General features: G+C 56.8%; 2 protein-coding genes across 45 annotated transcripts in view; one reads left to right on the forward strand and one right to left on the reverse strand.

The window, feature by feature from the left end:
* SPTAN1 (spectrin alpha, non-erythrocytic 1) overlaps window positions 1–661 on the forward strand; it is a 64,800-nt gene extending 64,139 nt beyond the window's left edge. For all 43 annotated transcript variants that reach the window (XM_070596762.1, XM_070596758.1, XM_070596770.1 and 40 more), the window contains one exon: window positions 184–661. In XM_070596762.1, coding sequence (XP_070452863.1) covers window positions 184–309 — 126 coding nt within the window. In that variant the 3' untranslated portion in view covers window positions 310–661. The remainder of the gene's footprint in view (window positions 1–183) is intronic.
* On the reverse strand, window positions 658–17,345 carry DYNC2I2 (dynein 2 intermediate chain 2). Of its 2 annotated transcripts, none has more exons than XM_008520007.2 (9): window positions 17,132–17,345; window positions 8,889–9,134; window positions 4,138–4,247; window positions 3,453–3,610; window positions 2,804–2,913; window positions 2,176–2,343; window positions 1,701–1,933; window positions 1,275–1,432; window positions 658–1,020 (listed from the first exon to the last, which is right to left on the reverse strand). In XM_008520007.2, the coding sequence occupies exons 1-9, from the start codon at window positions 17,315–17,317 to the stop codon at window positions 782–784; spliced, it is 1,608 nt and encodes a 535-aa protein (XP_008518229.2). In that variant the 5' UTR covers window positions 17,318–17,345; the 3' UTR covers window positions 658–781. The 2 variants fall into 2 exon arrangements, with proteins under 2 accessions (XP_008518229.2, XP_070452904.1); XM_070596803.1 differs by having other exon boundaries at window positions 658–1,097; window positions 17,132–17,339.
* Window positions 17,346–17,715: the final 370 nt, after the last annotated feature.

The following is a 17,715-nucleotide window of genomic DNA, read 5'->3' on the forward strand; positions in this document are numbered from 1 at the left end:
CCACCCCCGTTTGAGCCTTCCTGTGCTCGGTGCAGGCGTTCTGTCCCCACTTACAAATGAAGCTGTGCCTGGTCCAGACCACATTTTCCGGTCCGCTCGAAGCTGATGTCACCGACTCTGAGCTTGGGCATGTGTGCCCCCACCCCTGCCTCAGTGTCTGACGGGTGCCATCTTTCCCTCCAGAACCTGACTCGGGAACAAGCCGACTACTGCGTCTCCCACATGAAGCCCTACGTGGACAGCAAGGGCCGCGAGCTCCCCACCGCTTTCGACTACGTCGAGTTCACCCGCTCGCTCTTCGTGAACTGAGCTCCACTCCTAGGTTAGCTGGCCCACCACTGCTTGCCCTGCCGTCACCTTGCTGCATGTCACCTCATCTCTGTGCTCTTAAGTATTCCACACAGTGTTACTTTCCAGTGTAACCTTAAACCTGCTTAGCTTGAGAAAAGAGAGTAGAAAATGGTGCTTCAAGAAACCGCTCTGGTCCAGTCGCAGTTGCCGTGTTGCTGTGGGGACCCAGATTCCTGTCTCGCAGCCAGCTGCCCCATTCCGACTTCAGAAAAGTTTAAGCAGCTGGCTAGCTCCCCTCTTGTTCTCCACTCCCCCACCCCCCAATTTTCTGTTTTCATGTAAAAGACAAATAAATGACTCTCCCCAAAAAGCTTGTCTGTCTTCATTCAGCTTCCAGAAGAAACACACAGCTCAGCACAGATGGGGCCTCGCCCACCTGCCTCTGTATCTAGGGACATTCTGCCAGGACCCTGCTGTTGCTTTGCTGTCCTCAGGTGGCCACCTCCTCCGCCAGCTGCTCCAAGTCCTCTGTCTCCCGGGGCCCCTGTTCAGTGAACTCGCTGCTCAGCTGCCAGACTTTCACTGTGCCCTGGGCATCGCCAGCGGCCAGCAGCTGAGTCTGCTGGCGATTAAATTCAAGACAGTAGACAGGGCTGCCATCCTGGGTTTGCTTGATGGAAACTGTGGGTTTCTGGGAGCTTTTCTGGAGATCAAACAGTTGCACGTCACCTTCAGGAAGAGAGATGCGTGGGGTGAGAGGGACCTTGGGCAGCAGCCTCTGAGCCTCTTCAGAGTTCCCCAGGCCCCTGAGAAGAGAAACTCGAGAGTCAAGGCCTCAGCACAAGGTCAGGCTGTCGCCCAGCTCAGCTCTCCTTCCCACGTGGGGGAAGTCCTCACCCACGTGCAGTCTTCCCCCCAGAACTCCAGGCACATGCTGGGCCCGTGCCGCTTGACCCGACCCAAGCGTGGTGCCTGCTTCCTACCTTCCCCAGAAGCAGCCGCAAACACCAAGGGGCGCACTGGGGACCAGCGCACAGCAAACAGGTACTTGGGGGACAGGCGCAGGGAGGTCAGGGGCTGGGCCTGCAGCATGGAGTACAGGTGGACGTGGCCGTCGGTCCCTGCGCTCAGGAAGAGGTTCCTAGACAGGAGGCAGGGCAGAGCCAGGCAAGGGATGAGTGCTGGGGCCGTCCTGCCGGCCTCCTCCCGGGCTGTCAGGCTCCTGAAAAGCCCCCACCCCCAAACCTGGGGTCCTTGGCAGAGAGGGGCCAATTCCCTGGGGCCAGCCACCAGCGTTCTGGATACCAGGGCTCACGTGGGAAGACCTGGGCTCAGGACAGACTGCAGCCCTATGGCGTGGCCTGGAGGGTCCCTCCTTGTGCCCGAGGCCCAGGTTGGGGCCTTCCTACCTGTGGAAAGGCGAACAGCTCACAGAGTACACAGGACCGCCATGGGGAGAGAAGGTGAACTGTGCCGGGGCCCGCAGGGGCACAGAGCTGGGCATCCGCGTGAGAGCGGCCTCTTCCGCTGCCAGGGAACACTTGAGTGGGAAGCCGCCTTCCGTGCCCAGAACAAAAAGGCTGGGGTCAAAGCTGGAGAAAGCCACCGCTGTGGTGCCCACCTCGGTCTCCCCACGGGGAGGCTGTGGAGAAACAAACGACAGGACAGAGCTTAGGGCACTGGTCACAGTGTCCCAAAGGAGCCCAGGCAAGCAAGTGGACACTGTGACCCGAGGAGGTCACGCAGTAGGTCATGGCTGGGCTGGTAGCACTGGTGCCCGCCCCTGCCCACCCCCGCGGCTCATTGGCCCAGGGAGGTCCCACAGGCGGTGGCTGCCTTGGGGCCTGTCTGCAGGGGCAGCAACCTCGGCGTGGCCCCACCTACCTTCTTCAGCTTGGTGTTCCGTGGGAGCTGCTGCACGACCAGGGCGAAGCCCTCGGTGAGCTGCAGCTGGCCCGCCCCGACCCCCTGCCAGAGCAGCACCTTCCCGTCGGTGGCCACACTCAGCACGCGGAAGTGGTGGCTGTGCTGGGGCTCGGGGAGCCAAACCACCTGGGAGGACAGTGTGCAGGGGCAAAGTGGAGAAAGCGATGCCTGCCCCCCAGCCCACTCCCCACCCCCACCCTGCCCTTCTTTTCCAGAAAAAATACAGGGAGAATTCTGGGGCAGGCCTGGGAGCCGCATCACCCACCAGGTAGCAGACCCAAGGGTCCCTCCCCTAGTGCCAGCAGAAAGCCAGGACAGCTAGGAGCCCCGCACTGCAGCTCAAGGCCAGGAGGCTGGGATGGCCCTGGGGGTGGCTCCTGCTGAGGGCAGGGTGTGACTCATGCCCAGGGAGCTCCAAGAATGCTGAAGGCAGCTGTCCAACTGCAACTCCCTGGCGACCTTGCACAGCTGTGCCAAGCAGGCGCCCTCTCCCGCTCTGCCTCAAAGAGCAGGCCCATGACAGCAAGGCCCCGCTCCAAGTGGGGAGAGGTGGCCCCCCACCCACCGGGCAGCCCACAGTGCTGACCTGGTACACGGGGTCTGTGTGTGTGTCGTCTGTCAGGCCTGTGCACCAGAGCAGAGGGTCCTCAGGACGGCTGAGGTCCCACACCAGCACCTCGCCACTGTACAGCCCACCTGCGGAACCAGGCGGGCCTGAGCAGGAGCTGACCCCCACCCAGCAGCCCAGCTTCCTGGCCAGGCACCCGCCCCACACGCCCACAGAGCAGGACTCAGAGCCACTTCCATGAAAACGGTCCCTGAGGAGGACAAGTCCCGGTCCCCCAGGCCTTACACTCCGTCCTGCTGTGCCTGCCCCAGGAAGCTTCTCCCACTGCCAGGCTGCTCTCCCGCCCAGCACCCTGCCGCTCCCTCCAGCTCCACCTGCCCGCTCCTACACCCCGTGGGCTCCCAGAGGGCGCCTGCTTCACCCTGCCTCCTTCCTGGCCAGACCGCACCTCCGCGTGGCCGCGCCCTTCAAGACTCTGCTGAGGACCCGCCTCCGCTTCCCCTGACCTCCACGCCTGGCACAGGCCCACTCAGCATCCTCACCTGAGTCCAGGGGTCAAGGCGCCTGTGGTCTCTGCCTCCCAGGAGTCCTGCCCTGGCCACGCCCACGGCTGAGGGCCCAGGGGACAGCTCCTCTTTGGCCGCTCTCTGCAGGGTGGAAAGCTCACCTGCAACGTGCGACGGCTGTGTGGGGTGGAAGGCGAGGCACATGACGGCGCTGGGCACCTCCACCACTGCCGACGGCTGCCGGGGGCTCAGGCCTCGCCGGTCCAGGTTCCAGGCACACACAAAGGACTTGAGGGTGCTCCAGTCTCCGTCATCCAGTCTACAGACAGACATGCCTGAGCTGGCCCTGCCCCTGGGCTGGGCTTTATCCTGACTGCCCCCCATCCCCATCTCTCTCCTATCGCCTGACCCCTTTCCCCCAAAACCACCCTCAGACAGATTAGCCCGTGTCCCCATCTCACCCAGACACTGTACTGGGTATCAAAGTGGCACAGGCTCCTCCATGGCACCCCAAGGGCATGACTTTCTCTGGAAAAGGGTCCCGGGAACCAAAGATAGGTCCATGCAGTGGCAGAGTGGGGGAACCCCAGCCCGTCAGAGAAAGCTCACGGAGAAGGTGGGAAGGCTGATGGCTGGTGGGCACTATGAGTCCTGGGCTCGAAGCTCCTCCCACTCCTGCTCTTTTCCTCCCAACCCGCTACCAACCCCACGCAGGCAGCCTGGAGAAAGACTCCCAGAACCACCAAGCTCTGGGTCAACCCTTCACTGCACAGATGGGGAGACAGAGGCTCAGACGAGGGTCCAAGTGCCTCCCACTGCCCCACACCTACCCCTGCTGCCACTCACCGGCCATAGGCACAGGCCACCACAGAGCCAGTGGTGTTCCAGGAGACGCTGGTCACATGCAGACCCTGCCCTTGGGCTGGGGGGTAGCCCAGGGTGTGCAGGCAGGTCACCTGCAAGGGACAGACCGTCCTCAACCCTGAGCCCCAAAGCCACCCAGCAGGTAGCCTCATGGCCACCTAACCCACACCCAGGCTTGGGCCACCTGAAGCCCTGAAAGCTATTCAAGTCGACTCGCGGCCCTGGAGGAAGATGTGGAGCCGCATTCCGACACCCGCCAACAAGATGCTTCCAGAAACCCAGACGGAAGGGCCTTGAGAACCACGACAGATGCCAGCACCCAATCAGAGCTGGGCCTTGTTCCTACATCAGTTCTCACATCATTTCAAAAGCTTCGGCTTCTGGAACGGGACGGTAGTGATGGTTGCACGACTATGTGAATGTCCTCAATGCCATGAAACTGTACACTGAAAAATGGTTAAAATGGTAAATTTTATGTTATATGTATTTTACCACACATACAGAAAAATTTTCAAAGCTCTGGCATCTTGTTTCTCAGCCCATAGCAATGCCAGCCACAGTGAGGGGGTGGGCACGGACACGCCCGGAGGGGAGGTACACCACAGATCGAAACTCCTGTGAAAAGTTTCATGCTTCTTGACCTCAAAACCCCATTTAAGAAACTGTCCCATGGAAAGAATCCGAAATCTGTCAAAAGCTATACAGTGGGAACCCTTATGCACTGCCAGTGAGACTGCAGAATGATGCGGCCACTGTGGAAGCGAGCCTGCCAGCCCCTCAAAATGAGAAATGGTCACCATATGACCCAGCAGTTGCACCCCTAGGCACATATCCTAGAGAGCTGAAAACAGGTTCACACGAAAACACGCACAAATGTTCACAGCATTATTCATAACAGCCAAGACGTCCACCAGCTGACGGGCAAGTGCAGTATGTCCCTACAATGGAGTATTACTCGGTCATAAAAAGGACTGAGGGAGCCATCCATGCCACGACGTGGACGGACTGCGACAACACTCCGCTAAGTGGAAGAAGCCAGCACCTCACAGGATTCCATTTATATGAAATGTCCAGAACAGACCAATCTAGAGAGACAGAAACTGGACTGGTGGCTTCCCGGGTTTGGGGACATGGGGAGTGACTGCTAATGGGTACGAGGTTTCTTTCTTGAGTGACGAAAATGTTCTAAAATTCACTGTGATGATGGCTGCACAACTTTGGGAATCCATTAAAACCCAGTGAACTGCACGCTTTAAATGGGTGAATTACACAGCACGTGAATTAGGTCTCAATAGAGCTGTTATTTTAAAACAGAGCTACACAGCGGGGTGGGAGGTGGAGGGGGCATGAGGACAACTTTGGGGTCTGGTAACATGTGTTCTCTTGATCTGGGTTCTGGTTCCACAAATGTTTTCACTTTGTGAAAAGTCATGGACCTGAACACTCATATCTGTGCACTGTTTTTTTCAGAGAGTGAGGAAGATTCACCATTAGCCAACATCTGTTGCCCCATCTTCCTCTTTTTTTTTTTTTTTGCTTGAGGAAGATTAGCCCTGAGCTCACATCTGTGCCAATCTTCCTCCAATTTGTATGCGGGGTGCCTCCACAGCATGGCTGATGAGTGGAGTAGGTCTGTGCCTGGGATCCAAACCCACAAACCCTGGACTGCTGAAGTGGAGCACACAGAACTTTAACCACTCGACCCCGGGGCCAGCCCCTCTGTGCACATTTTTATGTTATATTCAATAAGGTTTACATTAAAAATAAACTATAAATAAACTATAGGGGCCAGCCCGGTGGCACAGCGGTTAAGTGCGCACATTCTGCTTTGGCAGCTCAGGGTTTGCCGGTTCGGATCCCGGGTGTGGACATGGCACTGCTTGGCAAGCCATGCTGTGGTAGGCGGCCCACGCATAAAGTATAGGAAGATGGGCACAGATGTTAGCTCAGGGCTAATCTTCCTCAGCAAAAAAAGAGGAGGATTGGCAGCAGTTAGCTCAGGGCTAATCTTCCTCAAAAAAAAAATAATAATTAAAAAAAAAATAAACTATATACTTTTTAAGTTACTTATCATAACACTATTTATAACGGCAATGATCAGTACAATATAAAATCTAAAGATGAGACCATACAAGGAGGAAATTAGGGGATGATGGGCTGTTCTACACCTTCCCTGTGGCGGCCACGTGTCCGCAGAGACTCAGCACAGCACGAAGGCGAATCTATCTGTATGGAAAACAGACCTTGATAAACCTGACTCAAAAAAAGTTTATGGGGGCCGGCCCAGTGGCGCAGCGGTTAAGTGCGCACGTTCCGCTTCTCGGCAGCCCCGGAGTTCGCCAGTTCGGATCCCGGGTACGGACACGGCACTGCTTGGCAAGCCATACTGTGGTAGGCGTCCCACATATAAAGTAGAGGAAGATGGACACGGATGTTAGCTCAGGGCCAGTCTTCCTCAGCAAAAAGAGGAGGATTGGTGGCAGATGTGAGCTCAGGGCTAATCATCCTCAAAAAAAAAAAGGTTTACGGCTGCAACATTACGTGGCACTTTAGAAGGACAAGTGTGAAGTCTGTGTAGCAACCTGACAACACAGAACAGGCTTGGCTTCTGAACAGAAAAGACCCTGACATGGACCGCAGCGACTCACAGCTGTCAGCAACCACGTGTGGGAAACAGCAGGGAGGAAGCGACCCAGCAGAGAGATGGAAGGTCCTGGTGGGAGGCCCCCAGCTGATTTCTTCCGTGTCTCTAACTTCTAAGTGTTCGACAATGTTGTCACACTGTTTTAGAATTCTGAAATTACAGTTCTGCATTTCGAGCAGCTTCTCAGCCTTGCTGGGGTGACAACAGCAGAGCCAGGACAGCAGCGGACGCCAAGGCCAACAGGCAGACGGCAGGAGCACAGACAGAGAACAGCCAAAATAATTCCGCTACAGGGAAATAAACAAGAAATTGGTGCAAAAGAAGACAAAGTGAGAGAGACTTGCGGCGGGCCAGTTGTGGAACGGGAAGACCTGAAGGCCCTCCTCCGGCCGGCGCTCGCGAGCGGCTCAGAGACTCGGGGCCAGCGGGGACTGCGCACGTGGCCACTCAGGCCGTGGTTCTCACCCTCCCCTGGTCACATGCTTCTGGAGGACACATTTCTAGAAGCGAAATTGCCGCCTGGGCTGTCCACCGACAGGGGACTCGGAGAAAGGACGCTGCGTCCGCGCGGTGGGACAGGAGGCGGCTGCTGGAAAGACAGGGGCACCTCCATACGGACTGACACGGGAGCTCTGGCAAGCGAGAAGGGTCACAAACAAAACGTCCCGTGCTTTCCATTTTTGTTTAAAATGTTCTTAATGACAACTGTAGCAACAGTAATGCTACACATCAGTCAGCGCAGGGGCGACTCCAAAGGCCTGCGGACCAACGTCCCCTCTCACGGGCCACACGTGACAGGTCCTGTATGTCTATAAAGGCTGAATTTATTCTAATGGACACGTATTGCTTTGGTAATCAGGAAAGAATTGATACTTCTTAAGGGGGGGAAAGCATTACATACATGGACCAAATTAAGCCACAGAAATGTGGACAAGCCCTAAGAAGAAAGAACAAAAGCTCAAGCTCTCTGACCGCAACTGTAAAATGGGGCATCAGCAAGGCCCAGGAGGGTGGGAGGGAGAGAAGGCGTTGAGATCTGCGTTCACTGGGGTCTCCCCGCGCCCTGCTTAAAAGGAGACAGGGACTCCACTTTGGTGCGGCCTCGGCTACCGGTTTTCAGAGCGATTCTGAGGACTTCTCTCCAATAAATCGACTCTCCTCTATCCACCAATGCTTCGGGGGAAGAGGGCTGCTGTCCATGTGGAAACAGACAGAAGGAAGGCGCAAGAGAGGAAGGGGCCGAGAAGTCTTAGGACCTCTGAACACAAAGTTACTCATCTCCGTTTCTAAAGGAAGAAAACATTGTATTAAAAAAGTGTTAACACGCTGCTGAGGGAGCAGCCTGTCCACAGGCACCGCACGCTGGGAGGAGGAAGCCCAGCGAGAAGCAAAAGCCAAGAGCCCCTCGTTCACTCAGAGGCCTCTGATCTCGAAGCCTCAGATGTGCGTCCTGCTGGACATCTGTTTACGGGGTGACAGCTCTGAGCTGTCCCTCAAGAGCAGAAAAACGTGGAGACGCTGAAGTCACGAGAGCTCGGCAGTGAAACCACACAGACCAGGGCTCAAATTCCAGCTCCACCAGTTACAGCTTTGTGACGTGACCTTGAAAAAGTCACTTAGCCTCTCTGGGCCTCATCTATGAAATGCAGATGAGACCAGCACTACCTCACAGTTGTCCTGAGGACCGACTGAGATGGCACAGAGAAGGCCGGCAGGCGTGATGCCTGGGGAGCCCCGGCCGAGCAGTCGGGAGAATAAGATCCCGAGTCAGACTGGCAGGTTCACACCCTGCCCGTGGCCTGATGGCTCGGTGTGACTCTGGAACAGCTGCGTCAGCTCTGGGCCTGCACTTCCCCAGCGTAAAATGGAGGTAACACCTGCCCCTACTCCAAGGGCGGCAACACTGCCCAACAACTCATCAGTCCTGTGACACTGAGCCCCACACCTGGCAAAAAGTCAGAGCCCAGGGGCTGCTGTTACTATTGTTGGTAATATTGTTTGCGTGGCACAAAAGACGGCCTCCCGACGGGGCGGAGGCTGAGCCGAGCCCCAGGAGGAGGGAGGCTCCCCCACCCGGCCCACTCCCTACCGTGCACTGCGGCTCGGTCCAGTTCACCGAGAAGCCGTCGAAGGCGTGGCTGCGCCAGTTCCTGTTCAGCTCGCGGACCACCGTGGCCTCCACTCTCCGGAGGAAGGCCGCCAGCCGGGCGCTGTCGTGCCGGGGTGCAGGCAGCACGCCGGGCCCAGGGGCCTCGGTCTGCACCTCGGCGTCTGCGCGCTTCCGGGCCTGGGAGGCTGCATCGGCGGTGGCAACGCTGGCCGTCTGGCAACTCTTCTGGAGAAGGAGATGGAAACCAGTCACCGGCCAGCTGTCCTCCCGTGCCCCTGCCCAGGGCGCTCCCCTCCTCTGCTCAGCGCTCACCTGCTGGCTGCCGTGTCTCTGCTCACTCCGCCTGCCCAAATCTGTCCCCTCCTCCTCTGACTGGCCCACCTTTCTCAGGAAGAACCCAATCTGTGTGGTCTGGTGGCGCTGACCCTCAGCCCTCCCCTGCTCCACAGAGATGGACGCACGACCTCCAGCTGGCCAGTCAGAGCACTCAGCCTCTCCTGCAGCCACGCGATGGCCAACAAGACCCAACGAGAGCCTGACCCAGGACTTTGGGTGACATCATCTGGAGGGGACGCAGGAGTGGCCTTTTCGAAGATGCTGACAGCAACAAGAATCCTGCGATCTTAGAGCCAGCAGTGGCCGTCCCCACCAGCACACAGAGAACCTCAGACGCCGCCGGAGCAGGACTCCTCGCTACCTGCCGTGTTCCAGGCAGCCCTGCGGTGGGCACCTTCCATGCACCCGGCTCAAAGGAGGCATGTGCGTCCGAGAGCTAGTCGGCAAAAGGTCAGCTGCTCCCCATCTGCCCCTTCTCTCCACCCTTCCCTGTCCCCAGTCCTTTGTCCCCTGTTCAGCTGGGCACAGGGACGGACATCAGACCAGGGAAGTCGACATAGCCTCCCTTTCTTATGGACACGACCAAGCTTCGCCAACTGAGGCCTGTATCACTGAGACCATTGTCTACGAGAGGCCCTCTCCCCTGGCCACTAGCCAGACACCCGCACATGACAAGGCCCAGAGCCCATGCTCCCTGCTCCGGCATGGGGGTCGGGGCTAGCCACCAGGTCAGTGCTGGCGAGCCCACAGGAAGGGGGCCGGCCCCATAGGGCAGCACTTGTTGGAACCTGGAGGCCTCAGCACTGTGCACACCTCCCCTTTCCACTCCATTAGCTGTCTCCGTGCCCGGCCACCTCCCACCAACCTGCAAGCTCCTCCCGCACAAGAACCCGGTCTCATCTGTCTTCACACGCGAGGGAATGTGCACACTGAGGAATTAATGGATGGGCATGGGGATCGGAAAGTGCACACGAGGAGACAAAATTTCAAGAGACTGTGGGTGAATCTCAAACTTCCTGGAAGCCACAAAGATGGTAATAATGTTGGCTATTAAGTGCCAATTCAAGCAGTGTCCCTAAAGATTTACCCGTATCTTATTCATCCTCACAACCACCCTATGAAGCAAATCCTATTTGTGCATTACTCATGTTGGTACTGAGGCACAGAAAAGTTAAGTAATTCACCCAAGATCACACAGCAAAGAGGTGATCGCAATGGAGCTTGAACCCGGGCAGTCTGACCTGGGACACTGAATTGTCTCTCAGTCATAAACAGTCTAAAATCCTGGCCACTAATCACATCAGATGAACTCAAAACAATGTTCCTAAGAGAAGATGACATGAACGTCTCCATGCAGAAACTGACGTAAAATCACGGCCGCGAGCACTGTCCAGAGACAGGAGCACCCACTCTCCGGGTGTGTCTGTCCACATTCCTGATTCAGGCCAATGAGACACGCCGAAGCTCTAAGGACAATCTGTGGGGAAGAAAGCTCAAAACCAACGCCACTGCACCAACTCTTCTGTCAACCGGTAAGAAACCGCTGCTCTCCTCCCGGCTCCGGGACACCTGAGCGGGCGCCCACGGTGCAAGACACACGCATCTGCCTGACCCTGACCTGTCTGGGGCTGAGGCCCCAATGCCCCCAGAAGGGGAGGGCTTGCCCTCGGCTCCCACCTAGGGCGGCGACTTCCATGCCAGGTGGCGTGTGCCCAGAGCAGGGGTGAGGCTCCCGTCACAAGCCCCCGAGAAGTCAGAGGAGACTGGGGGTGGGCAGGGCCCTGGTTTCCCGGGCCTCGGCAGCCTGGGCCGGCCACTGAGCCCGTGCTGGGAGGGGCCGGGGGAGGCAGGACAACTCCCAAACCATGGGCCTCAGGCCTGCAGCAGCATGGGAGGCGGCGGGCCTCAGGGCGGAGCCCAGGGTGGCACCCAGCGCTCCTGCCCGTGAGGTCCCGCAGACACCCAGAATGTCAGGACTCCTGCGTCTTGCTGATGAAGGAAACTGAGGCCCAGAACGGTGAAGAGACACCTTCTAGAGAATCTGCCCACCACGCAAGGCCGTTTCTTAGAAAACCTCCTACCCACGCTACAGACTAGGCCCCAACACCAGGACTGCAGCCACGGACCCAGCGAGAGGGGACATTAACCCTGGCCAGGCCAACCAGGTTCTCGGGGAAGTTCAGAACAGAGATGAAGACTCAACGAGATAAATGGCACGTGCCTGGAACAGAAACATGGAACCTGGGTGCCAACAATCAGCCGGCGCCACCGTGGGGACAGGAGTCGTGCAGAAACAGGCCTCAGGGGCTGCGAGGCAAGAGCAGAGCTGGGAGAGGGGGGAGGGCCCCCAAAGCCGTCTAGATTCTGGTTCCTGCCCCTTCCTCAGGACCAGCTGCACCTCCATGCTGAGCCAGGAAACTCCTCTGCATCTTGAGGAAAAGTGTCTGGGGCCAGCCCAGTGGCGTAGTGATTAAGTTTGTGTGCTCCACTTTGGTGGCCTGAGGTTTGTGGTTTGGATCCTGGACACAGACCTACACACCACTCATCAAGCCATGCTGTGGCAGTGTACCACATAAAATAGAGGAAGGCTGGCACAGACATTAGCTCAGGGCCAATCTTCCTCACCAAAGGAAAAAGGAAAAGAAGTGTGTGACAGGAGCTGATTTGGGCTGGTTTCCATTGCATGCTATCAGAGTCCTAAACCAATACCCAGGAGGGCTCTGGGAGGGCTCCCTGACCCCTAGACCACCACCGTACAATGTCTCACCCCTGAAAAAAGGTGGCTGGCCTACAGGACCAATTCCAGGAACACTTGTCATGACAGAGGAAATAGCCCCGTTGGGTCTCTTGTCCAGCCACCTGCCCACAGGCAGCAAGCAAGAGTGGCCCGGAGGGGCGCCCTGTGAGAGAACGGGGGCTCTTCCCTGCCTTCAGCCTCAGAGGGGAAATGATGCCACGGTCAGGGGGGCTGACGTGCGATTCAGTCGGTCAGAACCCATCCAGCCAGAGACACCCGCTCACGGGGTGTCAGTAAGGGGTTGTAAGCAGAATACGGTTACTTTCTCACTAACAATATACATTCTAGAGCGCCTTAACCATCGATTGTAAAACACACAGATTATTTAGCAATGGCTCTTCAGGGGAAACTATGCTGGGCACACGTACGGGCGTGAGACACCTCTTCTTAAGATCTGTTAAGGTGGGGGGACGCGTCCTATGGATGAGGACACATGGCGCCATACAGAGAATGTGTGACAGTCGGGATGACGTGCGGCTGAAGGCCAAGCCCCATTTCCCCCTGGGTGGCAGCACCGCCAGCAAACGCTGGTGCACAGCTTCTCGCTCTACCTGTCAACCGGCACCCCAGACTCCAGAGCAGAAAGGGACCCCAGAGGCCACTCCAGACCAGCGTTCTCAACAGAAGCACCTGGAGGCTGCTAAGGACAAACTGCTGCCTCCCCACCCCCTCCCCCCACAATGAGTTTCAGTCCCGTAGGTCCGGGGCGGGGCCTGAGAATTTGCTTAGCCACCAAACCCCCAGGTGACGCTGATGCTGCAGGCGGGGAGGGGCCCAGACTCCAGATGCGGCCTTGCCCCTCACTTGTATGCTTCCTCTGGCCACCTCCAGGGCCCAGCATCTCTCAGCTCCCCTCACGGAGCAGGTGGTGCTCACTCGGCCCCTTTCCTCCACTCCAGGCCGGGTGCCACCTGGGAAGGGGTGGGGTAGGACAGGGCTCCTCCGCAGAGGCTGAGGCATACTGCCAACGGAGAGCCCACAAAGGGACACTGCCTGGCCCGTTGGAGCAGCTTGTCACTGCAACCTCAGCAAACCTGCACTCAGGTCCACCTCTGCACCCCTTCCCAGAATTCCCCTTTTCCTCTGGTCCCCAGAGCCCTCCCTCCCATCGCCTTCCCCAGCAGAGTCCGGCACACACCCAGATGGCAGCTGGGCCAACTCCTGGCTAACTCAGGGCTCTTTCTGGAACACTGCAAACTCCTCCGGAGTAGGCCCGAAATTTGATCCAGGGCTGAAGGACATTCTGATGCTAATGAGCAGAAGCAGGAGGTGTAGCAGGAATATCCTGGGCATAAAGTGGAGCTGAGCGGGTTTTGTGATGCAATACGGACAACTGCCTGGCGAGACCTCCGAGTGTGGAGTAAGCGAGTGTGGAGTAAGCGAGCCCCAACCCGACGTCAGGGGCCCTCTTCTGCTGACTTGAACTCACCTCTCAGTCCATCAGGGCAGCAAAGAGCCCTCAAAGGAGGCCCTGGAGCTGCCAGTCAGCCACGTGAAGAGGGCGATGACCACGTCCTCCCAGAGCTGGAGATGCTGTCCTGCCACACTGGCCTCAAGTCGCAGTCACTGCAGGCCATTCTGGGTTGTCTGCCTCCTTTAATCCCTTCAGGTGTACTTGGGGGAAAAATCTAGTATCAAAACTGTCCGGCAGGGGCTGGCCCCGTGGCCGAGTGGTTCAGTTCTCCTGCTCCGCTGCAGGCGGCCCAGTGTTTCATTGGTTCAAATTCTGGGCGCAGACATGGCACTGCTCATCAAACCACGCTGAGGCAGCATCCCACATGCCACAACTAGAAGGACCCACAGCGAAGAATATACAACTATGTACCGGGGGGCTTTGGGGAGAAAAAAAATAAAATCTTTAAAAAAAAAAACTGTCCAGCAATCTCCAAAAGGCTGAGAACCATGGATTTAAATCTTGAAAATCTGTAGGAGGCTAGACCCCAGGTTAAAAGGAAACGCCCTCCAGCATGGGGTGCCATGAGTGTGGAGCCCGCCAAGGTGAGGGCGGGCTGGCAGGGAGGCTGCAGAGCCTAACTCCAGGCAGGAGGGGAGAAGGCAGCAAGCCTGCCGAGGACCACAGGACGTGAGAAAATCATTTGCCTTCGGGAGATGCAAAAGGACACGAGACCCTCTCCCTGCCCTCTGGGAGCGCACAGCCCAAAGGAGACAGACCTGAACGCCCAAGATGCAGCCACTGATGAGAAAGCTCTAGAACTAGACAGTGGTGACGACTGCACACTGTGAATGGAGTGGATAGCCCTGAATCGTACACTTCAATGTGGTAACTTTTATATCACACGTCTCTTACCACAAACAAGGGAAAAAACACCAGATGTTCTGATGGGATCAGAAGGGGCTCCAGAAAGGCAACCGCCACAAAGGAGGACGGATCAACCAGCAGCTCTCAAGTTTTGCTGTGCGTTGCAATGACCTGGGAGCTTGTACAATACCAGATTCCCCAGTCACGCCACATCCCAAGTTAGCCAGAATCGCTGGAGGTGGGACGCAGACATCTGTCTTTTTCAAGGCTCTCCAGGCATTCCAGGGTCAGGCAAGGTTGAGCGACAGTGGACGAGCCGGGTCAGCATGCTCAGGAGGCGCCTATCTCAGAGCTGGACGGGCCGCTGGACTCAGAACCCCCTCCACCCCAAGGCACTGCGCTTTCAACCTGCTGCCCCGTCAGCATCTCATTTAACCCCACAGGAAGTATTCTAACAAGACCCACTTGGCAGAAGAGACCACGGAACTGGCCCAAAGCCGAGCACCAAAAGAGTCTGTGCACTCAAACCAAAGGCCAGGGCCCTGTCCCTCTGAACAGATCAGAAGACGACAAAAAAAGTCAAGTCAGGCAAAGACCGCTAATACCAAAAACAAATCCAGTACTGGAACATGCAAGTACACTCCGGTATTGCACGGCAACATGGCCAATGTTCGCCGTCTCCAAAGGAACTTACAAAAAATTAGGAAACTGTATAAAAATTTAGCTGAAACACTCACAGCGTTTATTGATAAGAGAAAAATGGGAAATAGCCTAACAGCCCATCAAAAGGGACTGGTTAGGGGCCAGCCTAGTGGCGCGGCAGTCAAGTGCGCACATTCCGCTTCGGCGGCCTGGGGTTCACTGGTTCGGATCCCAGGTGCAGACATGGCACGACTTGGCACGCCATGCTGTGGTAGGCGTCCCACATATACAGTAGAGGAAGATGGGCATGGATGTTAGCTTAGGGCCAGTCTTCCTCAGCAAAAAGAGGAGGATTGGCGGCAGATGCTAGCTCAGGGCTAATCTTCCCAAAAAAAGAGGGACTGGTTAAATAAAACGAAGTTATAAACAAATTTTTTAAACACAGAAAGATGTTCAGAGTGTATTAAGCGAAAAAAATGGGTCGACAAAATGTTAGGTACAGTGTGATTCCATTTTTGTAAAAAAGAAAAACGTGGGGGAAAACAGACAAAGCAGCGATGGGTCAGGTACAAACCAAATGGCCGGGGAATGAGATTGTGGGGTGATTTTTGTTTCCACTCTTTTTGCTTATCCAGATTTTTTCTAAATTTTGGACACAGATAACTTTTATAAAGAGAAGAAAGTTAACTTGGAAAAAGCAACTTACCACTTTCTTCCGCCTCTTGCAACATTCTTACAACTTAATAAAGAATCTGTGGCAAGACAGGAGAGGCTGAGGCAAATGAACCAACCTCAGAGAGGAAGGCGTGCACACCTGGGCTATCAGAGTCAGTTCTCAGAACCCGACAGGTTAAAACCTTAGCTACAAGAAAATCAACAGGCTTCAATCTCCTTCTCTGGGGGCAGAAAGAGAGTTCGATTGAATCAGTGGTTCCCAGCCTGGTCTTCTAAAATCTGAATCTCCAGCCAGCAAGAGCTATTTCAAGTACTTTTCTAAAGGCCAGTGAATGTGAATTATACATTAACCTGTGCTAAGGATGGACAGACATAACTAAAATATCCACTGTCTGCTTTTAACTAGAACATTCCTGGGCAGCACAATTTAGTGGGAAGTGCTGTGAAGCCAGAGCAAATGCTGGCTTGAGACCTGCAGACAGTTGACCGAGGCAGGAAAACTGTCCCCAGGGTGAGACTTCAGGGAAACCTCACTGGTGTTGGTGACGACCTGGGGTCTGCAGGTGGCAGGCTAAGCCTCAGTTTTCTCTTCTGGGAAATGCGGGGCGCCCCTGCAATGCTCCTCATTTTCACGGAGGAAAAACCAATATCCTTACAACAGGCCCTACTTGACCTGTCTCTGCTTACCCTCTCCAACCTCACCAAGGACCACTCTCCCTTCCCTCATTCCTCTCCAGCCCCACCTTCCTCCTCAAACACACCCGATTTACTTCAACCCCACGGCCTTTGCATTTGCCATTTGCTCTGCCTGGACGGTTCCGCCTCAAGTATCCACTTGGCTAACTCTCCCACTCCTCCAAGGGTTTGCTCAAATGTCACCCTTTCAATGAAGCCCACCCTGCAACCCACCCGCTTACTCCCCACCCTAGTCCTTCTAAGCCCTCACCCTGCGTTTTCGTTTGTCCATGGCACGATTCACTTCCTAACACGCCACAGACCCTACTTATTGCATCCGTTGTGCACCTTCGGTCCCTGCAAACACCGGCCCGCGGAAGCTCCAGGAGGAAGCTCGTTCCCGAGGAATCCCCAGCGCCAGCAGCTCCCTGCGCACAGCAGGCGCTGAGTCTGCACGCAGACCCCCAGGAGACCTGACACCCGCCAGCCCTGCCTCCCCCCGACCCAAGAACCTCGTTCTGCGTGCTTTTGATTAAACTACTCGAAAGCCGGCGTTTCACGACCTTAAGATGCAGTTTGGTCATTTTTAAAACGCAAGTTAGTTTAAAATGCCCCAAAACTGCAGAAAATCCTTCAAGACGTGAGATCTTTAGAGGTTTTAAAGAAAAACCCCTTTTGTTGCTGTTCAAAGACTGGGGAATCTGGGACGAGATACCCCACGGGTCGGTTTCTGGGGACTAAAATATAAAAATATAACGGCGGGACGGCGGCACCTGGCCCGGCAGCCGCGCGGGGCCGCCGCCCGCGCCCGCGCCCGCGCCGGGCCCGCACCCTCACCGTCTCCCCGCGGAAGCCCTGGGCGTCCCTCCACCGCGACGGCACGGACGCCACGCCCAGGGTCTCGTCCTGCAGCGGCCCCGGCCGCCCGGGGCCCTCTGCGCTCGCAGCCCCGCCTGTCGCCAGCTTCTCAGCACCCGCGCTTCCCGCCGGGCCGAGACGCCAGGGCCGCACGCGGGTTGCCATGGGGACGGCTCCGCGCCCCGCCCCCCGCGCTGGCGCACTGCAACGCGACCTTTGCCCCTGCGCCTCCCTCAGCATGCTGGGGAGGTGAGGCTATGGGCGCCATTTTTGAATTGGTCAGAGAGCCGACTTCAAGATCCGAGAAAAAGAGAGAAACTCTTCTTTTCGGCCAGTGCGACAAGGCATGACGGGTTTGGGATACCCCATCCCCAGAAAGTCCACGCCTGGGGCGTGCGCGGCTGTTCCTGCGGGGGGAGGGAAGTACGGAAGTGAGGCCTCGTGCCAGGATCAAAGATGGCGCTGAGCGGCCAGGTGCAGAGGCTAGTGCGCGAGGCTGCGGCAGCGGCGGCCGGGCGAGTCGTGGGGCCTGGGAGCGCCGAGCCGGCCGGGCAGCCTGGTGC

This window comes from Equus przewalskii, chromosome 26 (genome assembly GCF_037783145.1).
Source record: "Equus przewalskii isolate Varuska chromosome 26, EquPr2, whole genome shotgun sequence".
Taxonomy (NCBI): domain Eukaryota; kingdom Metazoa; phylum Chordata; class Mammalia; order Perissodactyla; family Equidae; genus Equus; species Equus przewalskii.

What these genes read in the sequence shown, in the direction of transcription:
- DYNC2I2 (XM_008520007.2), bottom strand. Translation starts at nt 17,317, where the DNA reads ATGGCAACCCGCGTGCGGCCCTGGCGTCTCGGCCCGGCGGGAAGCGCG. An exon ending in ACACAGACCCCGTGTACCAG is followed by an intron (nt 2,344 to 2,803) that starts GTCAGCACTGTG and finishes CTGTCCTCCCAG; the next exon opens with GTGGTTTGGCTCCCCGAGCC. An exon ending in AGCTGTTCGCCTTTCCACAG is followed by an intron (nt 1,433 to 1,700) that starts GTAGGAAGGCCC and finishes CCTCCTGTCTAG; the next exon opens with GAACCTCTTCCTGAGCGCAG.